Source organism: Bos javanicus, chromosome 11, assembly GCF_032452875.1.
Source record: "Bos javanicus breed banteng chromosome 11, ARS-OSU_banteng_1.0, whole genome shotgun sequence".
Taxonomy (NCBI): Eukaryota; Metazoa; Chordata; class Mammalia; order Artiodactyla; family Bovidae; genus Bos; species Bos javanicus.
This window is the reverse complement of record NC_083878.1, coordinates 95,635,050-95,657,209: the sequence shown is the minus strand read 5'-3', so window position 1 is coordinate 95,657,209 and position 22,160 is coordinate 95,635,050. Positions and strand designations below refer to the sequence as shown.

Here is a 22,160-nt window from a genome sequence, read left to right as displayed (position 1 = left end):
TTCTCCCGGCAATCTTGATTCCAGCTTGTGTTTCTTCCAGTCCAGCGTTTTTCATGATGTACTCTGCATATAAGTTAAACAAACAGGGTGACAGTATACAGCCTTGACGAACTCCTTTTCCTATTTGGAACCAGTCTGTTGTTCCATGTCCAGTTCTAACTGTTGCTTCCTGACCTGCATACAGATTTCTCAAGAGGCAGATCAGGTGGTCTGGTATTTCCATCTCTTTCACAATTTTCCACAGTTTATTATGATCCACACAGTCAAAGGCTTTGGCATAGTCAATAAAGCAGAAATATGTTTTTCTGGAACTCTCTTGCTTTTTCCATGATCCAGCAGATGTTGTCAATTTGATCTCTGGTTCCTCTGCCTTTTCTAAAACCAGCTTGAACATCAGGAAGTTCATGGTTCACATATTGCTGAAGCCTGGCTTGGAGAATTTTGGGCATTACTTTACTAGTGTGTGAGATGAGTGCAATTGTGCGGTAGTTTGAGCATTCTTTGGCATTGCCTTTCTTTGGGATTGGAATGAAAACTGCCCTTTTCCAGTCCTGTGGCCACTGCTGAGTTTTCCAAATTTGCTGGCATATTGAGTGCAGCACTTTCACAGCATCATCTTTCAGGATTTGGAATAGCTCAACTGGAATTCCATCACCTCCACTAGCTTTGTTCGTAGTGATGCTTTCTAAGGCCCACTTGACTTCACATTCCAGGATGTCTGGCTCTAGGTCAGTGATCACACCATCGTGATTATCTGGGTCGTAAAGATCTTTTTTGTACAGTTCTTCTGTGTATTCTTGCCACCTCTTCTTAATATCTTCTTCTTCTGTTAGGTCCACACCATTTCTGTCTTTTATCGAGCCCATCTTTGCATGAAATGTTACTTTGGAATCTCTGATTTTCTTGAAGAGATCTCTAGTCTTTCCCATTCTGTTGTTTTCCTCTATTTCTTTGCATTGATCGCTGAAGAAGGCTTTCTTATCTCTTCCTGCTATTCTTTGGAACTCTGCATTCATATGTTTATTTCTTTCCTTTTCTCCTTTGCTTTTCGCTTCTCTTCTTTTCACAGCTATTTGTAAGGCCTCCCCAGACAGCCATTTTGCTTTTTTGCATTTCTTTTCCACGGGGATGGTCTTGATCCCTGTCTCCTGTACAATGTCACAAACCTCATTCCATAGTTCATCAGGCACTCTATCTATCAGATCTAGGCCCTTAAATCTATTTCTCACTTCCACTGTATAATCATAAGGGATTTGATTTAGGTCATACCTGAATGGTCTAGTGGTTTTCCCTACTTTCTTCGAGTCTGAATTTGGCAATAAGGAGTTCATGGTCTGAGCCACAGTCATCTCCTGGTCTTGTTTTTGCTGACTGTATAGAGCTTCTCCATCTTTGGCTGCAAAGAATATAATCAATCTGATTTCGGTGTTGACCATCTGGTGATGTCCATGTATAGAGTCTTCTCTTGTGTTGTTGGAAGAGGGTGTTTGTTATATGGTAAAAGAGCCCCTTGATGAAAGTGAAAGAAGAGAGTGAAAAAGTTGGCTTAAAGCTCAACATTCAGAAAACTAAGATCATGGCATCTGGCCCCATCACTTCATGGCAAATAGATGGGGAAGCAGTGGCTGACTTTATTTTTCAGGGCTCCCAAATCACTGCAGATGGTGATTGCGGCCATGAAATTAAAAGACGCTTGCTCCTTGGAAGGAAACTTATGACCAACCTGGACAGCATATTAAAAAGGAGAGACGTTACTTTGCCAACAAAGGTCTGTCTAGTCAAGGCTATGGTTTTTCCAATAGTCATGTATGGATGTGAGAATTGGCCTATAAAGCAAGCTGAACGCCGAAGAATTGATGCTTTTGAACTGTGGTGTTGGAGAAGACTCTTGAGAGTCCCTTGGACTGCAAGGTGATCAAACCAGTCCATCCTAAAGGAGATCAGTCCTGGGTGTTCATTGAAGGGATGATGTTGAAGCTGAAACTCCAATACTCTGGCCACCTGATGCGAAGAGCTGACTCATTTGAAAAGACCCTGATGCTGGGAAAGATTGAGGGCAGGAGGAGAAGGGGACAACAGAGGATGAGACGGTTGGATGGCATCACCGACTCAATGGACATGGGTTTGGGTGGACTCTGGGAGTTGGTGATGGACAGGGAGGCCTGGCGTGCTGCGGCTCATGAGGTCGCAAAGAGTCGACACGACTGAGCGACTGAACTGACTTTAGATTCTTAAAACTTTTCTTTCAGTGACCTGGATTGCAATATAAAACGTGTAGCCTACAGTAGATCACAGGCACAAAACACAAGTGACAAAGCGCGAGTTCCCAACACTGACTGATGTATGGAGCCACAGGCTCCCGCGTGAGGAAGGTGACAGGGACATGCAGGGTGTAGACTGGGATGCAGAAAGGGAAATGAAACTCTGGGTCGGCCCAACGCAGCCACGACCTGAGGTTTCTATGAGACAAGCTGGCACCACCGCAGCCATCGGTTCTTTCCCTTTTGCCACCAGGCTCCTACCACTCCCCCGCTCCGCACCGTCCCCTATTTTGGGGAAAAAAAAAGGAAAAGAAAGGCTTCTGCTACCCAGTCTTCCTACGCAGGTCTGGCCGCTTGCTGACGTGGCGGGCCGGCCTCAGCGAGCGGCCAGCCCCGCGCCTTTGCCCGCGCCCTCCAGCGGTTCCGGTCCAACCGCCATCCCGAAGCTCGCGGAGGCCGCGCTCAGGCGCATGCGCGCGGTGGGCCAGCCCCGCGCGCAGCCACTTCCGGCGCTCTGGTGGAAGTGCGGTTCCGGGTCGCTGCTCTGCTCGCCGGCCGGCCGTGGGGGCTGGTGACGCGGGCCGGCGCTCACGAGAGGCCCCGGAGGCGGGGCTCTGCCGGCTGCCCAGAGAGCGGCAGGTGGGCGGGCAGGGGCCGGAGACGGGAGCAGGCCTCTATTTCCCTCGGTGGCCTCGGTGTGCCCCCAAAGAGGCGCCGACTGGGTTGCCCAGGACCCAAGCCGGGGGGGCAGTGCGAGGGTGGGGGCAGAGGCGGGCTCTTCGGCCTGGGAATCTGGAACCTGGGGTCCCGGAACTCCCCCCCTCCACCGCTCACCTGCGCGACCTTAGACAAGTCACTCCTCATTTCTGGGTCTCAGTTCCCCTGCTGTCAAGTGGGAGAGACATTGGGTCCCTCCTGGCTTTGACAGTCCACGTACGGGCGGGTCTGGGAGGAGCCTGAGTGATTGGGATCGAAACTGCCGTGGCAGGTGGCTGGCCCCCCGAGCATTTGGCAGTCGTCTTCCAACTTTGCCGTCCTTTTTCTCAGCGATTTTCTGAATGTGAATCAAGGCTCTGGGGTTCTGGCCAGGTAAATAGTGTGTGACTGTCAGAATCAACTGAAATAAATACTGGCCCTGGGAAAACCTTAATCTCATTGAAGTTGTCGTGCTCAGGGCTCCCAAGGCGAAATGAGTTTACCCGCTTACTACAATGAGAGATTCTGTTCTTTGTGCCTTTAAGTGAAACTCTCAGGCAAATCACAAATGCAAAGACCAGGGTGAGGGAGGGTAGACCACTGAGGATTATGGTAATGACAGGTTTTCTCTCCCCCCACCCCCCACCTTGATCCTTCCTGCCTCCTCTTCCACTCTGCCCGTCCCCCCAACATTTTGACCTTACACTTGAGAGGAAATATCCAATGCATTTTATCTTTGTCTTCATGCAGGACAGAAAGCTTTGACCTCCAAGCTGTTTTAAATCTAATAGATAAGCCAGGTGAGTAGGTGGTTTACAGACACTGAAGGCAAACTTTTGAAGAATTGCACAGACTTAAATGGATGCTCAGAAGTGGTAAGCAGTCATTTGTAGATCTTAGAGCTTCCTCATTAGAGGTCTTAGAGCAGAGCTTAGATATCTGCCAGAAAACATCAGAAGTTAAGATTGGAACCAGAATGTTAATGTTTCATGCATGATGGGAGGAAAAGATGTTTGAATCTGGTGTGTAGTATCATGGAACACATTGTACAAAAAAAGAAACTAACGAGGTAATTTTAATCACTCTTTAAGAAAACCACACAGCATTTCCAGGAAACATTTAAGGATGTTTCCTGATACAGTGCAGTTGGCTGGCTTTCCTGTTTTTTTTAGAAAAAAGTTGTCAACATTTTCTAGTGAACAGCTGATTCCACACCATCTTGGAACATCAGAACATTACATCTTTTCCCTGTATTGAGTTACATGTTTTTGTCTAAACTGTAGTCATACTTAATATTATTAGGGGAAGAATTCAAAAACATTATGTTAATGTTTCCCCTGGGAAATTTTGCTTAATGTGTTGTATGCCACAGCCAATGTGATGTAATGTAAAAAAAGAGTAAAGACTTGTGGGTTCCTGGGTTCCAAAGCACTGCACTTTAGCCACACAATCTTTGGCATATTACTTCACCTCCCTAAAACTGGATTTTCTTATCTGTATATGCATCTGTCACACCTGAGTGCTTTGTAAATGTTTAGTAATTGTGTCCTAGTAAGTGTGCATGTAAAATTATGAAACTTAATTTTGAAACCTAAAGCTTAACAAAGCAACCCAGATAGGAAATTTCTCTGATGTTTAATTTAGAGCTCTCTTTCATCTGATTTATAGATACTCCTGTGCCACAGACCTTTGGCCTTCATTTCAGTGGGAATGCAGCTAGTTTGGATAACTGGGCCTTTTTAGGCACCTGTCTCGGAATTCCTGGTTGCTGGCCTAACAATTGTTGTAGCGATCAAGCACTGGTCATCAGTGTAGGAGAGCCACACAGCAAAATGTTTGCAAAACTGAAGAAGAAAATTGCAGAAGAGACTGCTGTCGCTCAGAGGCCAGGAGGTGCTACTAGGATCCCACGATCAGTGAGCAAAGAGTCCGTTGCCTCCATGGGAGCTGACTCAGGAGATGACTTTGTAAGTACCTTCTGTAGTTCTTAATATTTGGTACAGCCTCATTATATTTAAAAAATAGTATTTCACAGAATCATTCCGGTAAGTATTTTCTTTTAAAGTTGCAAAGATGATTTGTAGTTTATATCTGATTCTTCCTACTCTGAGGTGCTTTTCTTTTTTTTTTTCCCGGGTCTCTTTCCATATTCTCTACTTTCTCCTCTTGTACTCTTTTTTCCATCTATATAAAACCTTGTGCATCATCTTCTGTATTCTGTTTCTCAGAGTACTTTGGCCTGTTGTCTCTGCACGTATATATACTTTACGTCATTGTTACTTAGTGAAGTCTGTGCATTTGGCATGGAATTAGCCAGGGAATTACCACTGTTTTTATGGGAAAATTGATGAAAAGATGGCACTGATGGCTGCACTTTGTCCCTTATTTGTAAAGTATCTTTGTAGTTGGAAAGATTTGAGAATGCTACTGTGTTAAGTAAGTATCATGCCTTGGGATTAAAATTGTGTCTGTGGCATATGACAGGATCTTCTTAAAGTCAGATAAGTTAAAAGAAGTTATTTATAAAGCTTGATATATGTAAAAGAATGTATATAATGTAAATATATTGTATAGGGCATAAAAATAAAATGAATGCTTTTTAAGTCTGTCACTTAGGCAGAGAGCTAGATTTTTGTCAATACTGTGTGTTCCTTCCTGGTTCCCTTCCCTTTCCTCCCCTTCAGATAACCCATCCTACAGTTTGTGTATATTGTTCCTTTGCTTTTTAAAATATCCTGCCAGATACATATATATTCATAAACAACCTGTTGCTTATTTTCAGACTTTGTAAGAACAATGCACTGCGCGTGGCTCATTTATTTTTACTGCTGTGTAACACCCTGGCATTTGAAAAAGGCCACAGTGGGTCTCTGTCTTTTACTGGTGATAGATACTTGAGTTGTTTCCATGGTCAGATGAGTCGACCTCCTCTCTTATACTACCTGTTCAGGTCAGATTACATGGCAGAAGCTATTAGGTTATTGGGGTGGAATAATAGATTACCAGATCTAAATTACTGGCTCCTGTATTGAAGAGGAAATATAAATGCACATTTGAGCACCAGGCTGAAGGACGTAGTTTTAATGCTGAGTTCTCTGGCAGAGGTACTTGCCTTGGCATCATGCTGACTCGCTAAGTGAAGTCTCTCATCTCAAATGCATTCCAGATATAGAAATTGGCTTGAATCCAGGAAATACTTTGCTGTGTGACTTCTGAAGTTATCTATTTGAATTTATTCAAATTCTGATTCTGATCCTCACTCCCTGTCTCCAGACCCTTGATTTCCATTACATATCTCTCTCCAACCAGGCACCTTTCCTCTGGTATTTCAAGTCCTGAATGTATTAACTCTATTTCCACCTTTGCACCTTTGTCCCCCAGGTCACCAGCAAGAAAGCTTGGCAACATTTTAGACTCTTCTTCACTTCTTGGTGTCTAGTCTGTCAGCAAGTATTTTGGTTTCCATCTCCTGTCTCAGACTTACCCTTTGTACTCCACTTACTAGTAGTCCATTTATTGTTGTTTAATTGCTAAGCCGTGTCTGACTCTTTGCAGTCCCATGGACTGTCGCCCACCAGGCTCCTCTGTCTGTGGGATTTCCCAGTCAAGAATACTGGAGTAGGTTGCCTCTATTAACTCCCCAAAACAGATCTGTTCATGTCTCTCCAATGCTTCAAACTTCTCTGTGGCTTCCCATCATCTTCAGGATGAAGTGCAAAGTCATTGTTATGTATAATGGTTAACCCCTGTGGTCGTGACACAGCTTACCCATCCACCTTATCTCACTCTACATTCCTACACCCTGTGCTCCCTCCATACTGAACTTACTGTACTTTATGGAACAGACAACTTTGCATCATGCCTACAAGTGTTCACATATGCTGTCTCCTCTCTGGAACTTCTCCTGTTCCCCTCCTCTCACTTCTGCATTTTTCTGGCAGATTTTGTTCATCCTGCAAGACTTGGCTCACATGTTGCTTCCAGGAAGCCCTTTTGACCTGACCTGCCCCCTCACCCCCTCTAACCTTCATCCCTCCTGGCTGAATCTGTCTCTTGACCCTCTCATCCTCTGTAATAGCACCTATTACACTGCATTGTTCCTGATGATTTGCTTCTTTGTCTCTTCCACTAAACTGGGAGCTGCTTGAGAGGCAATAGAGTAGTGGTTGGGAGCCCAGGTGAGGTTAGGGAGGCAGACCTGGGTTTGATGGCTCTTCCGTTATTGTGTAACCTTGGGCGAGTCTTTTTCACTTTCCTGTGCCTTAGTTTCCTCATCTATAAAATAAGAACAATACCCATCTTTATTAAAGTCTGTGTGTTGCAGAGTCGTGGGGGGAGGGTTCTCCCCTAAGTTCAGTTATTCATTAGAAGAGTTCACAGGACTCAGCATATAGTTTTATTCACTGCTATCATTTATCACAGGGAAAACATTTATTACGAAGCATAATTAGCAAAGGGAGAATGTGCATGGGCAGAATCTGGAGGGAAGCAGGCACAGGCTTCCAGGAGTCCTTTCCAGGGGAGCTGCCTGGCGCACACTTGTTTCCCTCAGCAAGGAACTGTGACAGCACAGGAGAAGATGTTGTCTATCAAGGAAGCTCAGTAGAGACTCAGCGCTCAGGAATTTTACTGGAGGCTAGTCTTACAGGCACCTTCTGCCTAGCATTTACCACAATTCCAGACTTCTAGAAGGAAGACACGTGAAAGGGTTAATAGCCTCAGTAGGGAGGCCAGAGGTCCCCAAGTGGCAGGAGGAAATAAACTACAAGTGGCAAACGTTTTTTTTTTTCCTTTTTCTTTTCTCTTCTAATCCTGTGTCATCATGGCGACAGCTGGTTCTGCCTGAACTTAACTTTATCTCAAACCTTGAGCTAACCAATGCTTTTTTTCTCATGGAAATGTCTTTCTTAAGCCATGTTAATGAATTTTGTATTTGCTTGGAAATCTGCCTTTCTTCAAGATTCATATCCATTGTTTTATTGTGGATGGGGGGGTGACTCACCTGTGCCAGTGCTATCTCAAAATGCATGTTGGAGTGAGGGGGTGAGGGGCCTGGTGCAACTCTGCAGCTTGCTAGCAGGTATATAACTTCATGCTGAAAACTAACAAGGGGGCACTCTTTCTGTTCCCTTCTGATGTCTATGTCAGAAGCTTTCTCTGTCTCTTTTTATACTTTAATAAAACTTTGCTGCACAAAAGCTCTGAGTGATCAAGCTTCGTCTTTGGTCCCAGATCAAATTCATCTCCTCTGGAGGCCATGAATCCCAGCGTCATTCACAGCTCGTAGCAGCAACCTTTCACATGTTAGGCATAAATCACATTTTTTGTACAATTGGTTTAGGTACCATGAGCCATTCTTACCAGGAATGGTGAGAACCCTTGTAAAATCTAAGTTCCTGTGGGCTAGCCAGGGGGTCACCTTACAAGCCGGCTTTGCCAAGGACAGCAGTCTCAGGCCTACGACATGAGCTCTTTTCTGCACAGTGTGTGAAACACTTAGTAGTGCCTGGCTCTTAAGCACTTAGTAATTGGTAGTTGCTGCAGCTGCTGCTGCTTAGACAGGGACTCCTTTTCATCACTGTTCGCAGTGTGGACAACAATACTAAGAATAGGTGTCTCAGTGCTGATAATAATCATAGTTTCTACTGCTGTGTATTAAAGCTAATTATGTGCCAGGCTCTGTTTTAGACCTGACAAGTTTTGATTTGTTTACCTCCTCGTCACAGCTCTGTGATGCTGATTATGTCTGTTAACCACATTTTACATGTGAGGAAGCCAGTGCACAGAGAAGTTGACCAACTGGTCCAAGTTCTTATAGATTATAAGTGATGCTGATGTAACTTTAGCCTGGGCCTGCCACCTCCTGAAACCCCCTTTAACCATTCCTGTGACTGGGTCTCCATAAATGTTGGATGAGTAAATGGGTAGATGGATAAATAAATATTTAAAATGAATTTTTGAACCACTCATTATTTTGCCAATAAATGGGGAAGACTGAGGACTGGATATTAGATACTATTATTTTTAATTTTGTTAGGTGTAATAATGGTATTGTGGCTATAAAGGAAAATGTTTTTATAAGTGTTTGTCAAAAGTGATTTATAGTACTATAATAAAATTTGATAAAACAAATATGTGAAAAATCAGCAGTTGTTAAAGTAAACCACTCTCCCTACTCTTCTGTATTTTTAAAATTTTATAATCAAATGTAGGAAGATAAAGTGATTTATTTATTAGCAGTAGTAAACATTGCCCAAAGTAATAATAGTGCCCATATGTTTTAATAATCTAGATTATTGGGAAAATTTGATGTCTCATTAATATAATAATTAACTGAATATATATTTTCTGCTAAAGGTTTTGACGCATTTTAGAACCATAGATTGATATCCCTTTGTTTTATAGATGAAGATACTGAAACTTTATCAATGTCAGTGATAGATTCTTTTTTAAAATATTTGTTCATTTATGGCTGCATTGGTTCTCAGTTGTGTCATGCAAGGTCTTCGTTGTGGTGTTTGGGATCCTTCACTGTGGCACACAGGCGTAGTTGCCCTGGGGCATGTGGAATCTTAGTTCCTGGACCAGGGATCAAACCCACAGCCTTTGCATTGGAAGGCAGATTCTCAACCACTGGACCACCAGTAAAGTCCCAGTGACAGACCACCCAGCCTTCAATCCCTTGCTAAAGAACCTTCCTCCCTTTACCCCAGGATTTTACCTTTGGGAAAATAAAGTGATTTACTTTTTCATCTGAAAATATATTTTTTGTGTTATGTACTTGGTACAGTATGATCATTGGTAGCTCAGCTGGTAAAGAATCTGCCCACAGTTCAGGAGACCCCAGTTCGATTCCTGGGTCGGGAAGATAATGGATTTGTTTCCCACCAGGTATTCCAATACCATGTGCACACACATACACACACAATTTATCTATTTTGCATCTTATATCTCCTCACTTTATAGATGGAGAGACTGTTGCTTCTTCTTTATAGGTAGAGAAGCTTTTTAGTGATCACTTAACGGGTAACCAAACCTGAAATAAGAGTTGTCGATTTCTGGTTATGTGGTCTCACGCTGCTAAAAATCCATATATGAATACAGCGTCTCTGTCTCAACAGGCTTCTGATGGAAGCAGCTCCAGAGAAGATCTTTCATCCCAGCTTTTGAGAAGGAATGAACAGATACGGAAATTAGAGGCCAGACTTTCTGGTATGTCCAGGAACTCATAAGAAGCAACCAAGGGAAAATTGCCTTGCACCTGACCCTCTCTCCCCATTAAAAAGCCACATAGCATAACCTTACAGTTATTCTAACATATTTTGATCTTCTTAGTCAAAAAGGAGCAACTTGTACCCCCTTTGTTTCCTTCTTTTGTTAGTGTATTGAATAGTGTAAATCCAAAACTGAAGTTTTAAAGTTAAAAAAAAAAAACTTATGTTTTTCTGCTCCTGAGATTTCTAGCTGTGGATATAAATGTATTAAAAATTATATGTAGATTTAGCCATCTTTCTCCCATTGGCCGAGCTTGCTTCAGGTGGAAAGGGCTAGGGCTGGCGTTTTCATGGTTTGGGCTATAAATACTGGATTCTTCAGCACCAGACATGGTATGGTGCTCCATTGCCACTTGCTCAGATACATATCACCTGTGTAATATCATTCTGGGTCTTTGGGCTGCTCTTTAGTGGTATTTCAGACTTCAGTGCCTGTATAGAAGCTGTAACTCTCATTATGTCTTTTGTGTGCAGTTTACAATGTACACAACTCCCATTATAGTCTTTGCCTGAGCAGGGCATGTCTTTGATAGAGTTGTGAGTTCTTACTTTGGTTTCTGCCAGTGGATACATTCTGAAAGCTTCAGCCTGTGAAGTGGTCAGTGGTTTCTGTGTTTGTTTTTGTCCCTTGGCCTTAGGCCCATTTGACTGGAATGAAAGCACCAGACTACTGAATTCACCAAGTTGTGTGTGAGATATTTGTGTGTGTCTAGTTATCAAGGCCCGTAGCGTAACTCACAGCTACTAGACAGCCCATTATCTCATTTTGTTCTCACTCTAGCCTAACAAGACTTAGTGAGATTAAGGTCACACAGGTAGTAGGTGGTAAAGCTGGAATCCAAACCCAGATTTGCCTGATGCTAGAGTCCCTGCTTTTCACTACAGTCTGCTTGAAACTCAAGTGTCATTATCCTGTGACCTCTGCCTGTAAGCAGTATCAGTAACAGAGGTGAAATAACTTTACACTTGTTCAGTGTTGGGGAGAAAGCTGTAAGGTAATATGCATCTTCCCTAAATTGTTTGGGCTTGACTGATGTTAGAGAAGGGACAGGCAAGAAGACTGACAGTAATTAAGTGCATTTATGTTCTAGGCTCAGTATGAATAAGAAGAACAACCACAATAGCAGCTACCCTTTATTGAGCATTGTATCCCACTTGCCTAAAGCACTTAGTTTATTATCTAATTAAGGCAATAGAACATTTCATTTATTATCTAATACATCCTTTGTGGTAGATACAGTTAATACCATAATTTCATAAATGAAGAAACTAATACTTAGGATCAGTAATTTGCTTAAGGTCTCTCAGCTCAGGACTGACTCAGTTGGGATTTGAACTAGAGCCTGTCTACTTTTCCACTATGCCATACTATCTTCTTTGGCTACCCAGGTAATTAATTCTGACTTTCACCTTCAGTATGGCATAGGCCACTCAGTTCTGTGGCTGACTTGATTCTAGGGAGTTCAGTGCTTTGATTGCACAGGCACTGCTGTGGTGGGGGTTTTGCTGTTGTCCTGACCACTGTCACTCAGTCGTGTGGACTGTAAGTGAGCTGTTCAGTGAATTCCTTTGTCTGTCCTACTGCCAAGAATGGGAAGGACAGTGCAAACTGAGATTTGGATTTCAGTAATGACAGAATAGTGGTTTTTGTGGCAGGGCATTTGTGATGGCCAGACCAGGCCCAATTCTTGTTTTTTCTCCATGCTAAACAAACCTGCCTGTCTGTAGTCAACATTTACACTGTGGGTAGTTTGTACTATACTTGTTTGCCTGTGTTGTTCATTGTTAATGGGAGGCTGTCTACCCAGCGCTCCTTAACAGGAATGGTTTTCAGGTTGAGAAAATCATCATCATTTTCATTCATTTTTTTTGTTGTTGTTTGTTTTGTTTAATTAACTTCCTTTCCTGATGTTTGTCCATGCCTGGTATGTGCGTCACACTCCTCACCCAAGACTATGCTGAACAGGTCCGCACCTTGCAGAAGATAAAAGAGAAGCTTGAAATTGCCTTAGAAAAACACCAGGATTGTACGTATTTTTTTTCCTGCTTTTTTCAATTTTTCCAGGGTTTAGTTTTTTGAAACAAAACAGTAGTGTGTGGTTAACTTTGCCTTTCATCATAGCTCAAGTCTTTATTATATGAGTAGCATACTTCTTAATTGAGTTGATATAACATTTATTTGATAGTTATAAGCATATAATTCATACTTATGTTGTCTTATGGGCATGTTTCTTAGGAGAAGGATGTTATGTGTATCATCCAGTTAACTGGTTTATGGGCTGCCCTTAGATTTTAGGAAAATCTAGTGCCTGTCCATGGGCCTAGATTAAGAAACTTTGGTTCTAGCCATAGCTTTGTAGCTGCTATGTTCAATAACTGGGGGAAATCTCTGTCATCACTCCTCCAACAATGGACATACATTTTGTTTAGTTCATCCTAAGTTATATGTTTTCCTTTGGGTTCAATCCAAGAAAGATGCTAGTAGAAGTAGAAAGTTATTTTTTATGGGTATAATATATGCTAAAAAAATATTTTTTTAAGGAAAATAAAGTGAAAGAAAGGTTTGTTTTGCTTTGTTTTGACTTTTGTTTTAATTCTGTTGAATAGTAGTAGCCATCACTTAGCAATAGCACTGGTATTTCCTGGCAGGCTACCTGACTCAGTGTTCTATCACTGTATCATTTTAAAAGTACCCTTTGACATCTTCCTACATGTGTATACTTGACTATAACAACAGCAACAACAGCGACCAACAGGAAATAAGCTAAAACAGAACTGAGGTTTATTACTAAGGCCAAAAGCTTCTGGGAAAGTCAAGATGGGTCAGGTTTTTCCCAGTCTCATAATCCACTTTTGTGACCGTGGCCTTTTTGTTAGGTGACAGTTATAACCACATGGGCTATTTGTCATGCTGTTTCTGAAATATCTCCATATCTCAAATAGAGCCTCTTTATTAACAGCTTCCATGAGGAAATTCCAAGAGCAGAATGAGACGTTCCAGGCCAACAGAGCCAGGATGGCAGAAGGACTGGCTTTGGCGTTGGCCAGAAAGGACCAGGTATTTTACGCGCGGCACTGCCTGGAACTGGTGGGAAGTCTCACATGGTGACGTGCTTTCAAAACTCATGCCATAAACCTGGTAGCAAATATTTACAGTCTAGGAGAAAAGGGTTGTGCTATGTAAGTTCTTTGAGAGTTCGTTTGGCTGTAGGGTGGGAAATTATCCAGAAGCTTTATAGTTGTGATCGTGAAATGTGTCCATATGTGAGAGTATCCTTTTCCAACTGTGTAGCTGTGTAAAATAGACAAGGAAAGGAAGTAGTGTGTCCATAATCTGGTGGTGAGCCCCAAGATAAGGGGAAAAAAGTCTCTGCCCTCCAAAAACCTGTCTGAAAGCCTAGTCCCAAGCATTTACCTTGATATAGTGGAGAAGGTGCTGTTAAGCTAGCAGTCATCCATAATGTACATAGTTCTTACAACCTCTGTCCCAAGGTTCTTCATCCCCAACCAGCTAGACTGAGAGGAACTTCTGTAACCTCAATAGAACCATCCATTGAAAGATGCTGAATAAATGACAGTAGAAAAGGAAAATACTACCACTACTGGTTATTAATTATAAAGTTTATTTTGTTCAGTGGCATTTTAAATTTAAGATAAACATCAAATATTGTAATGATTGTGGAGAAGGAAATGGCAACCCACTCCTGTATTCTTGCCTGGAGAATCCCAGGGACAGGGAAGCCTGGTGGGCTGCCGTCTATGGGGTTGCACAGAGTCGGACACGACTGAAGCGACTTAGCATGCATGCATGCATTGGAAAAGGAAATAGCAACCCACTCCAGTATTCTTGCCTGGAGAATCCCAGGGACAGAGGAGCCTGGTGGGCTGCCGTCTATGGGATTGCACAGAGTCGGACACAACTGAAGCGACTTAGCATGCTTGCATTATAATGATAATTTTGATTTATTAAGACGGGGTCAATGTATTATATTACATTGCATTGAAGAAAACACATAATTTATTTCATCTTCAGTAAGTGGGGTGGTTGGTTGGCTTGTTTTACAGTGTGTAGTAGTCATCTCAGACATTAACCAGCTAGGAGAAAACATCATTCAGCAATACTTAGTGAATAACTGTGGTGTGAATGTAAATGAAGAAATAATCTAGCATTGGTGGACTTGATTGTAGGCAGTTAGGATACAGCCTTTTGTCCCAGTGGTTATTTTTTCCCCTCTTCTGTGATTGGTGAATAAGAGGCATAATCCTTTCTTCTTTAACTTTTACCAGATGGCAAGAAGGATATTGGTAAAAATTAAAATGAGAAGGAAAATAATGATCAGGGAGTCCTGAAGACCACCCTGTTCACCTCTTTTTCAGTAAATTAATTTTTAAGTATCAACTGCAGAGTTACCAACTCAGCTGCTCCCTGCTACCAACTCCTAAGAAATAATAATAGTACTCAGAGACAGAGACTCAGAAAGAAGCTGAAAGCTGCATCAGAAGAGCTATATAGCTTTATGTGCTCTTGGTAGAAGTTTTCTGGCTTATATTTGTGCTCTAGAATTTTATATAAAATTCATTTTCTTCTCCTTTTAGGACTCTTGGCTTTCTTACTGTTAAGCCAACATCGTGGTTTTTTTAATGTGCTGTTTTGTTTGATTGATATGTTGCTTTGGGTGGGGTGGGAGGGTTATTTTGTTTTCTGAAAATCTTGATTTTATTGATACTCTTGCCTGGAAACTGTACTTCTTTATTGTTTTGTTTTAGGAATGGTCAGAAAAAGTGGATCAGCTTGAAAAGGTTAGTTCATCTTATTTTTGTCTCCTTGTGAATATTGGCCTCTTCTCTGGGGCTTGGAAAATGCTTTCTCCAGTACCTAGTACACTGGTACCACTTCTTGGCAGCAGGGTGCCAGGTGATTAGACACTGACTTGGAAAGCTCTTGTCTTCGTTTTTCTTGGTGGGTGTGCTGGATGTCTGTTGTTTGCCCCTCTTGGTGTACTCTCTACCCATCCCCTGCCTTTCTCTGTGTGTCTGAAGGCCCATAGGGACTGCATCAGCAGGGCTCCATTGCCCTCTGGCTTGTAATTGAGGGCGCCAGTGGGGAACACCAAAAGAACTGGGTGGAAGAGTGTGATCAGAAGTTTATTCCCCCAGCCATCTCCACGTGAGGTCCCTTCTATTTGATTGCATCCCATGGCCAAAGGTCACAGCTTCAGTTTTACCTTTGGTTCACCCCCAGCTATGGTTTCTCTTTCTGTGTTTCTTGTCTATGCCTTTGCCCCCTTTATGCCCAATGCTTCTAGCACATTATCTCTTGGGGATTTTCTTACCCCACCCACAGCTTTGAAAAGTCTCTGTGAGACTCTTCAAAATCCCTAACTTGAGTCTGTTTCCTGCTAGAGCCCTGATCGACAGTGTTAACACTGGGAATACTTTTTGAGGATGCATTGGGGAAGGAGGGCATTTCTGAAGGCTTAATGCTGAGCAGATAATAGAACTTCTTAGCTAGACATAGATGAGAAGAATTGATTATTCCAGCACCATGACACTGTGTAGGTGCCTTATGTAATGTGTTCCTGGCTCTGAGACATGAACAGGAAAATGAAATTTCACACCTACAATTAGAAACACATTTTAATTTAAAATAATCAATTGTCAGTTTGCTCAACCCAAATTATATGCTGCTTCCTAATTCATTCCGTCTTTTCATTGAGTACTAACTTACTCTTTATGATAGAAAATGATTTCTCAGATTGATATATTCAACTATAAAATATATTTACTGTTAATTTTATTAAAAGAATGAGTTTTATTATTGCACCATTCTTGGGATAAAACGCCAATTAAACCAGAAGTTTTCTTTGTGTGTTCTAAAGAAATCTGATTATACAAGCTATCAGAATGCCTTAACATATTTATGTAAGGGAAGAATTACAGAAAAGTCAAGCTATCTCCCAAAGAAACTTGTGCTTAAAAGAAATATGTATATATACACATACATACATATGTATAGACGTGGTGTTAATGATGGTCTTCTTAAATATAAAGGTATGGGTTAGGTTAAAGTTTTCTTGTCTTAAAAGAAGCTCTTAAGATTGTAGCAGTTAAATTCTCATTAAACTATTTTTTCATCTTTTAAAATTATGGTAAAGGGGGATGCATATAGGACTGAAGTAAATAAAATCTACTTCGATTTCCTGAGAGCTTTTTTCTCCCCACTCCCCCACTGCCACAGGAGATTTTAGACCAGGAAAGATCTTAGACCAGGAAAGAGTAATGAGACATCTATGTAGGTCTTTTAAGCCATAGTGATTTTTGGAAAAGTTATTTTTAGAGTGTTTTAATGTCTTTTCAATCAAGAATTGGAAACTGCAATAGCCAGAGTTTGTCCTGAAGAGAATTCATCTTAGGAAGCTATTCTTTAGTAAATTGTAACTTTCCAACACCAGTCATGTCTCATTTTTGTTGACTTGCTATCTGAATGTACTAACTGAAACCAGTTCTACGTAAATGCATCTAATGTTTTAAGAGAATCAGTCTTATTCCAGTTATGCATGTTATTTACCCAGTTCAGTATGTCACTGAGATCGACTTGTCAAATGGATATCTGGAATTGCTAACCAAATGGAAGCACTTTTCAAATGTTAAGCTTTTGTAGCTCTTCTTCCTCTTTCCACGGCTATCATTTTTTTAAAAATCTATTTCTACCTTAAAAAATTTGTAGATGATTTTGTAGATAATTACCGTAAAGCTTCCCATTATCCATGTATTATTGCTACTGACAAGAAATTGCCTTAAGGTTTTCCATTGTTACGAATTCTGATTATATAATACAGATTTCTCATGTCCTGGTTGCCTGAGCTGATGTCTTCTTCTTCTGCATAGGATAAAAGGTTTCTGACAGCTCAGTTACAGGAAATGAAGAACCAGAGTTTGAATCTTTTCCAAAGAAGAGATGAAATGGATGAATTAGAGGGATTCCAGCAACAGGAACTGAGTAAAGTAAAGCACATGGTGCGCATTTTTGTCTTAGAAGCTACATCCTCAGATGATTAGTTACTCTGACTTTGCTAGTCATGACTCTAACTGCTGATAAATGTACCTTAGTTGTCTTTGATATTTATCATATTTGTATGTCTTTCAATTTATTAAAATGGAGAAGTTCTGTTTGATATGTCTTTCCTTTTTCTTTTTAAACTACTGGGCCTATAAGATCCCTTCTAAGCTCACAAAAATGTTATAAAAACTTGCCTTACTGGTCCAGATTTTTTTTAATTTCAATTTTTATTTATTTATTTGCCCGCGCTGGGTCTTAGCTGTGGCTTGTGAACTCTTAGTTGCTTCATGTGGGGTCTAATTCCCTGACCAAGGATCGAACCTGGATGCCCTGTGTAGGAAGCGCAGTCTTAGCCTCTGGACCACCAGGGAAGTCCGTGGTCCAGATTTTTTTTGCAAGGGTATTTCTTAGTAGTAGCCCAGTGAAACTTTGTGTCTTTGTATCAGCTTTTAAAAAAAGAAGAAAGCTTGGGGAAAATGGAGCAAGAATTGGAGGCACGAACCAGAGAACTTAGTCGCACCCAGGAGGAATTGGTGACTTCCAGTCAGATTTCGTTAGACTTAAGCCAGAAGCTGGAAGAACTGCAGAGACACTACTCAGCGCTGGAAGAGCAGAGGTTCTTGCTTGGTCTGTGGGGCCCATGGGAAGCGGTGTTAGTGTAGCTCTGGCTTGAGCCTACCTATCTTTCCCCATTGCTCACTGTGGCACTTTCTGATCTTAGTTCCTACAAAGTCTTCTGGATTTGTCCGTTCCCAAACCCTCACTCCTCTAACCTGTCGAGCTCAGAACACCTCCAACCCTGCCAAGCAATTTAGATTGTTTTAGTTGCTAAACTGTTGAGTAGCTAAAGGCAGATCAGGATTTCTTGTTCAAACCTGGGTGGAATTTTTCTCTTGGGACTTCTGCTTCAGAGAGAGTCAGGGAGTCTTATCCATGGATAATCTTCACATGGCTAATGTTTGCAGCCCTGACATGTAAAGAACCATGTGTATTTTTCCTGTGGAAGAATGTGTCTTAGATGGGGTATTCAAATTTGTTCATTATCTGCTTTCTTTCAATGAAGAGATCATGTGACAGCTTCGAAAACAGGTGCAGAAAATAAGATCACAGTCCTGGAGCAAAAGGAACAGGAGCTCCAAGCATTCATTCAGCAACTTTCCATTGATTTGCAAAAGGTAAGAAGAGTACTAGGAATGGACCCAAGTTCCTAGGATTCATGAATGGGGTAAAAACTAAACCTGAAAAAATTTCTGTATCAGAGTATCTGGTAAAACTTCTGTTTCTCGTGCAGCCCACAATGCCCTAGTTCCTGGTGTAACAAGTCTGCCTCCACATGGGCTTAGTTGCCTCACAACAAGGAGCACCCGATAAATAGGTCTTATGTAAATGAATGACTGTGATACAAGTTTCATCTCCACATCAAACAAAAATCTAGATACCTATAGTGTTTTGTCTCAGAAGCTTACTGTTTCCTTATAGAACTCAAAACTTTCTGTTTGACAAGAAAAAAATTCACATCTCAAGAAGTCCCAAATAAGTGAATTAGATTTTTCAAATGCAGGATGTGTGCCATACGGAGAGTGCATTTCCAGTGCAGTAATCAAGGAATTTTTCCTGGAGTAATTGGAATTTCAAGGATGGGTAGGACAGCCCGAAAGCAAAAAAGACAGAAGGGTACAGAATACATTTGGGACTTTGAGGGTGGAGAGGATAACAGACATAAAGCTTTGGGGTTTGTGGGACTGTTTGATATCAATTAGAACCATCCACTCATTTCATAATTGGAAAAACTAACTTTCCAGACTCTGGTCCCACTAAGTTACCTCATTCATTCTAAAACTATAATTTGAGCTTTATTATGTGTCAAGCACTGTGCTCTGTGCTGAGCAAAACAGATATCAATCACCCTTGCCCTTGCGGAACTTAGTCTAGAGGAGCAGTGAGACATTAATCAATAATCACATAGATAATTGCAAACTATGATGCATGCTCTGACGGAAAACTGCAGGATGCTGTGAGATCTTTTAAGAGGGCATCAAATCAAGTCTAGTGTTGAAGTCACAGAACACTTCCTTTGAGGAAGTAATGCTTGAACTGAGATGAACTGCTGAAGCAGGTAGGCGGAGTGGTGGGGGGTGGTGATGGCAGAGAATTTTAAATAGAGAATAGCACAAACCATAAACCCAGACATCTGGAGGCAGCAAAATGAGTGACACCTTCAAGGAAGTGGAAGAAGGCTGGAAGGGGCACACAGTAAGGGACGGAGTTGCATGGCTGTTAGAGGAAACACTGAAAGGGTTTCCAGCTAGAAGCTCTTGCATTGTCCAGGCATAACATGGTGGCTTTGACAAGAGTGGGCGGTGGAAATAATGGGAGAGAAGACAAACATAAGAAATAGTGAAGAGACGGACCTACTTGGTATGTGGTAAATACAGGAGAAGAGCGAGAGTAAAGGAGGTGTTAGGGGTGATTATTGGGTTTCTAGCCTAATCAGCTCGGAGAAGGCAATGGCACCCCACTCCAGTACTCCTGCCTGGAAAATCCCATGGACGGTGGAGCCTGGTAGGCTGCAGTCCATGGGGTTGCTAAGAGTCGGGCACGACTGAGCGACTTCACTTTCGCTTTTCACTTTCATGCATTGGAGAAGGAAATGGCAACCCACTCCAGTGTTCTTGCCTGGAGAATCCCAGGGATGGCGGAGCCTGGTGGGCTGCTGTCTGTGGGGTCACACAGAGTCGGACACGACTGAAGTGACTTAGCAGCAGCAGCAGCAGCCTAATCAGCTAGGTGGCCAATGTTGTCAGTCATCAGGCTAAGAGAGCACTAGAGGAAGGGCAGTTTTCTCATGAAAATGAGTTTAGAGTCAGCTTCTGCGTTGTCCTTGTTAACACTGAGTAGGTACGAAATAGTATTTATGACACGTAAGTAAGATCAAAAGCGTAACAAGCTAATGAACCCCCACACAGCTACTATTCCCGCCTGCCATGTTAAGAAAAGGAATGTTTACCTTTGAGATGCTCAGTGTGCCCTTTCTATTCTATCCCATTTCTTTCTTAAGTCAGAAATTACATTGCTTTATAATTTTATCCCTAAACATCATCTTCTTTCCTGTATCATGCTTGTTGTTCAGTCACCAAGTCATGTCCAACTCTTTGCAACCCCATGGACTGCAGCTCACCAGGCTTAAATGAAATGCTGTAGGTATTTTTCTAAAACTAGCTTTCTGTGCTCAAGATTATATTTCTGAGACACATTCATATGGACACATGCCGCTATAATTTAATCTTCTCTCAACTGTATAGTATGAAATTACTAGAGTTTATTTATCCGTTCTATTGACAGTGAACATTTTTTCTGCTTCTTTACTTTTGCAAACAAGGCTGTTGTGAACTTTTGTCTGCCTCTGAAAGAGTTAACTCTGGGGCCTTCCCTAGTAGTCCAGTGGCTAAGACTCCACGATCCCAATGCTGGGGGCCCAGGTTTAATCCCTGGTCAGGAAACTGGATCCCACATGCCACAACTAAGACCTGACACAGCCAAATAAATTTTAAAAAAATGTTTTTAAGAGTTAACTCTGGGGTCTATTTGAGATGTGAAAAGTTTGGGTCAAAAGATTTGTGCTTTTCCACTCTATTAGATAATGCCCAGTTTTTTCCATAGTAGTGGTAGTTATTTACAAACTTGTACCAATGGAGTATGAAAATTTGGGTTGCTCTGCTTCCTTGACAAGGTGGGATATGGTCAGTCTTTTAATTTTTGCCAGTCTGGTGAACATGAAATGCATCTTCAGATTTTCTTACCATGATTTTTTTTTTGGCCACACTGTACGTCTTATAGGATCTTAGTTCAGGATTGAACCCAGGCCCTCAGCAGTGAAAGCAAAGAGTCCTCACCACTGGACCGCCAGAGAATTCCCTCTCACCATGATTTTAATTTGCTTTTCTCAGATTATTAATAAAGTTGAGCATCTTTTTATGTGTTTATCTCTCGTTTAACTGTCTATCTAGGTGCTGGTTCAAATCTTTTGCCCATTTTCTATTGCATTTATGTTTTTCTCTCATTAATTGTTGGAATTCTTTATATATATACTGGCTACCATGCTCCTTTGTTAGTTGTACGGGTTGCAAATATCTTCTTCCAGTTTGGAGCTTGTCATCGTACTCTGCAGCTTCTTCTGTTGAATATAAGCTTTTCATTTTACTATAGTTGAATTTATTGTTTACCTTTAAGTTTATACTTTTGTCTTTTTAAAAAAATCTAAAAAAAGAATCTTTCCTCACTCAAAATCATAACATTATTCTCCTGTATTATTTTCTGAAAGTTTTATAGTTTTGACTCTGTTTCTAGGTCTTTAACATGCCTGAAATGTGGTTTTCTGTGAGAAAGGGAGCCGTGTCATTTTTTTTTTAATTGTTTCAGTACCATTTATTGAAAAATCTGTTTTCTCACTGATCTGAAATGCCAGCTTTATCACAATTCAGTTTTGCATTTGTATAAAGAAAGCTGAGTGCCAAAGAATTGATGCTTTTGAACTGTGGTGTTGGAGAAGACTCTTGAGAGTCCCTTGGACTGCAAGGAGATCCCACCAGTCCATCCTAAAGGAAATCAGTCCTGAATATTCACTGGAATGACTGATGCTGAAGCTGAAACTCTAGTACTTTAGCCACCTGATGCAAGAACTGACTCATTGGAAAAGATTCTGATGCTGGGAAAGATTGAAGGTGGGAGGAGAAGGAGACGACAAGAGGATGAGATGGTTGGATTGCATCACCAACTCAATGGACATGAGTTTGAGCAAGTTCCGGGAGCTGGTGATGGACAGGGAAGCCTGGCATGCTGCAGTCCATGGCATCACAAACAGTCAGACAT

At 41.6% G+C, this 22,160-nt stretch overlaps 1 protein-coding gene across 6 annotated transcripts in view; it reads left to right on the top strand.

The window, feature by feature from the left end:
- Positions 1–2,770: 2,770 nt before the first annotated feature.
- GOLGA1 (golgin A1) overlaps positions 2,771–22,160 on the top strand; it is a 44,037-nt gene continuing 24,647 nt past the window's right edge. Inside the window, exons 1-11 of one of the 6 annotated variants that reach the window (XM_061431286.1) lie at positions 2,772–2,900; positions 3,250–3,350; positions 3,708–3,757; positions 4,626–4,924; positions 10,079–10,169; positions 12,184–12,258; positions 13,192–13,289; positions 14,999–15,031; positions 17,120–17,248; positions 17,738–17,907; positions 18,355–18,466. In XM_061431286.1, the coding sequence (XP_061287270.1) occupies positions 4,790–4,924; positions 10,079–10,169; positions 12,184–12,258; positions 13,192–13,289; positions 14,999–15,031; positions 17,120–17,248; positions 17,738–17,907; positions 18,355–18,466 (843 nt within the window). In that variant the 5' untranslated portion in view covers positions 2,772–2,900; positions 3,250–3,350; positions 3,708–3,757; positions 4,626–4,789. The other 5 variants (XM_061431284.1, XM_061431287.1, XM_061431288.1 and 2 more) reach the window with 5 other exon arrangements.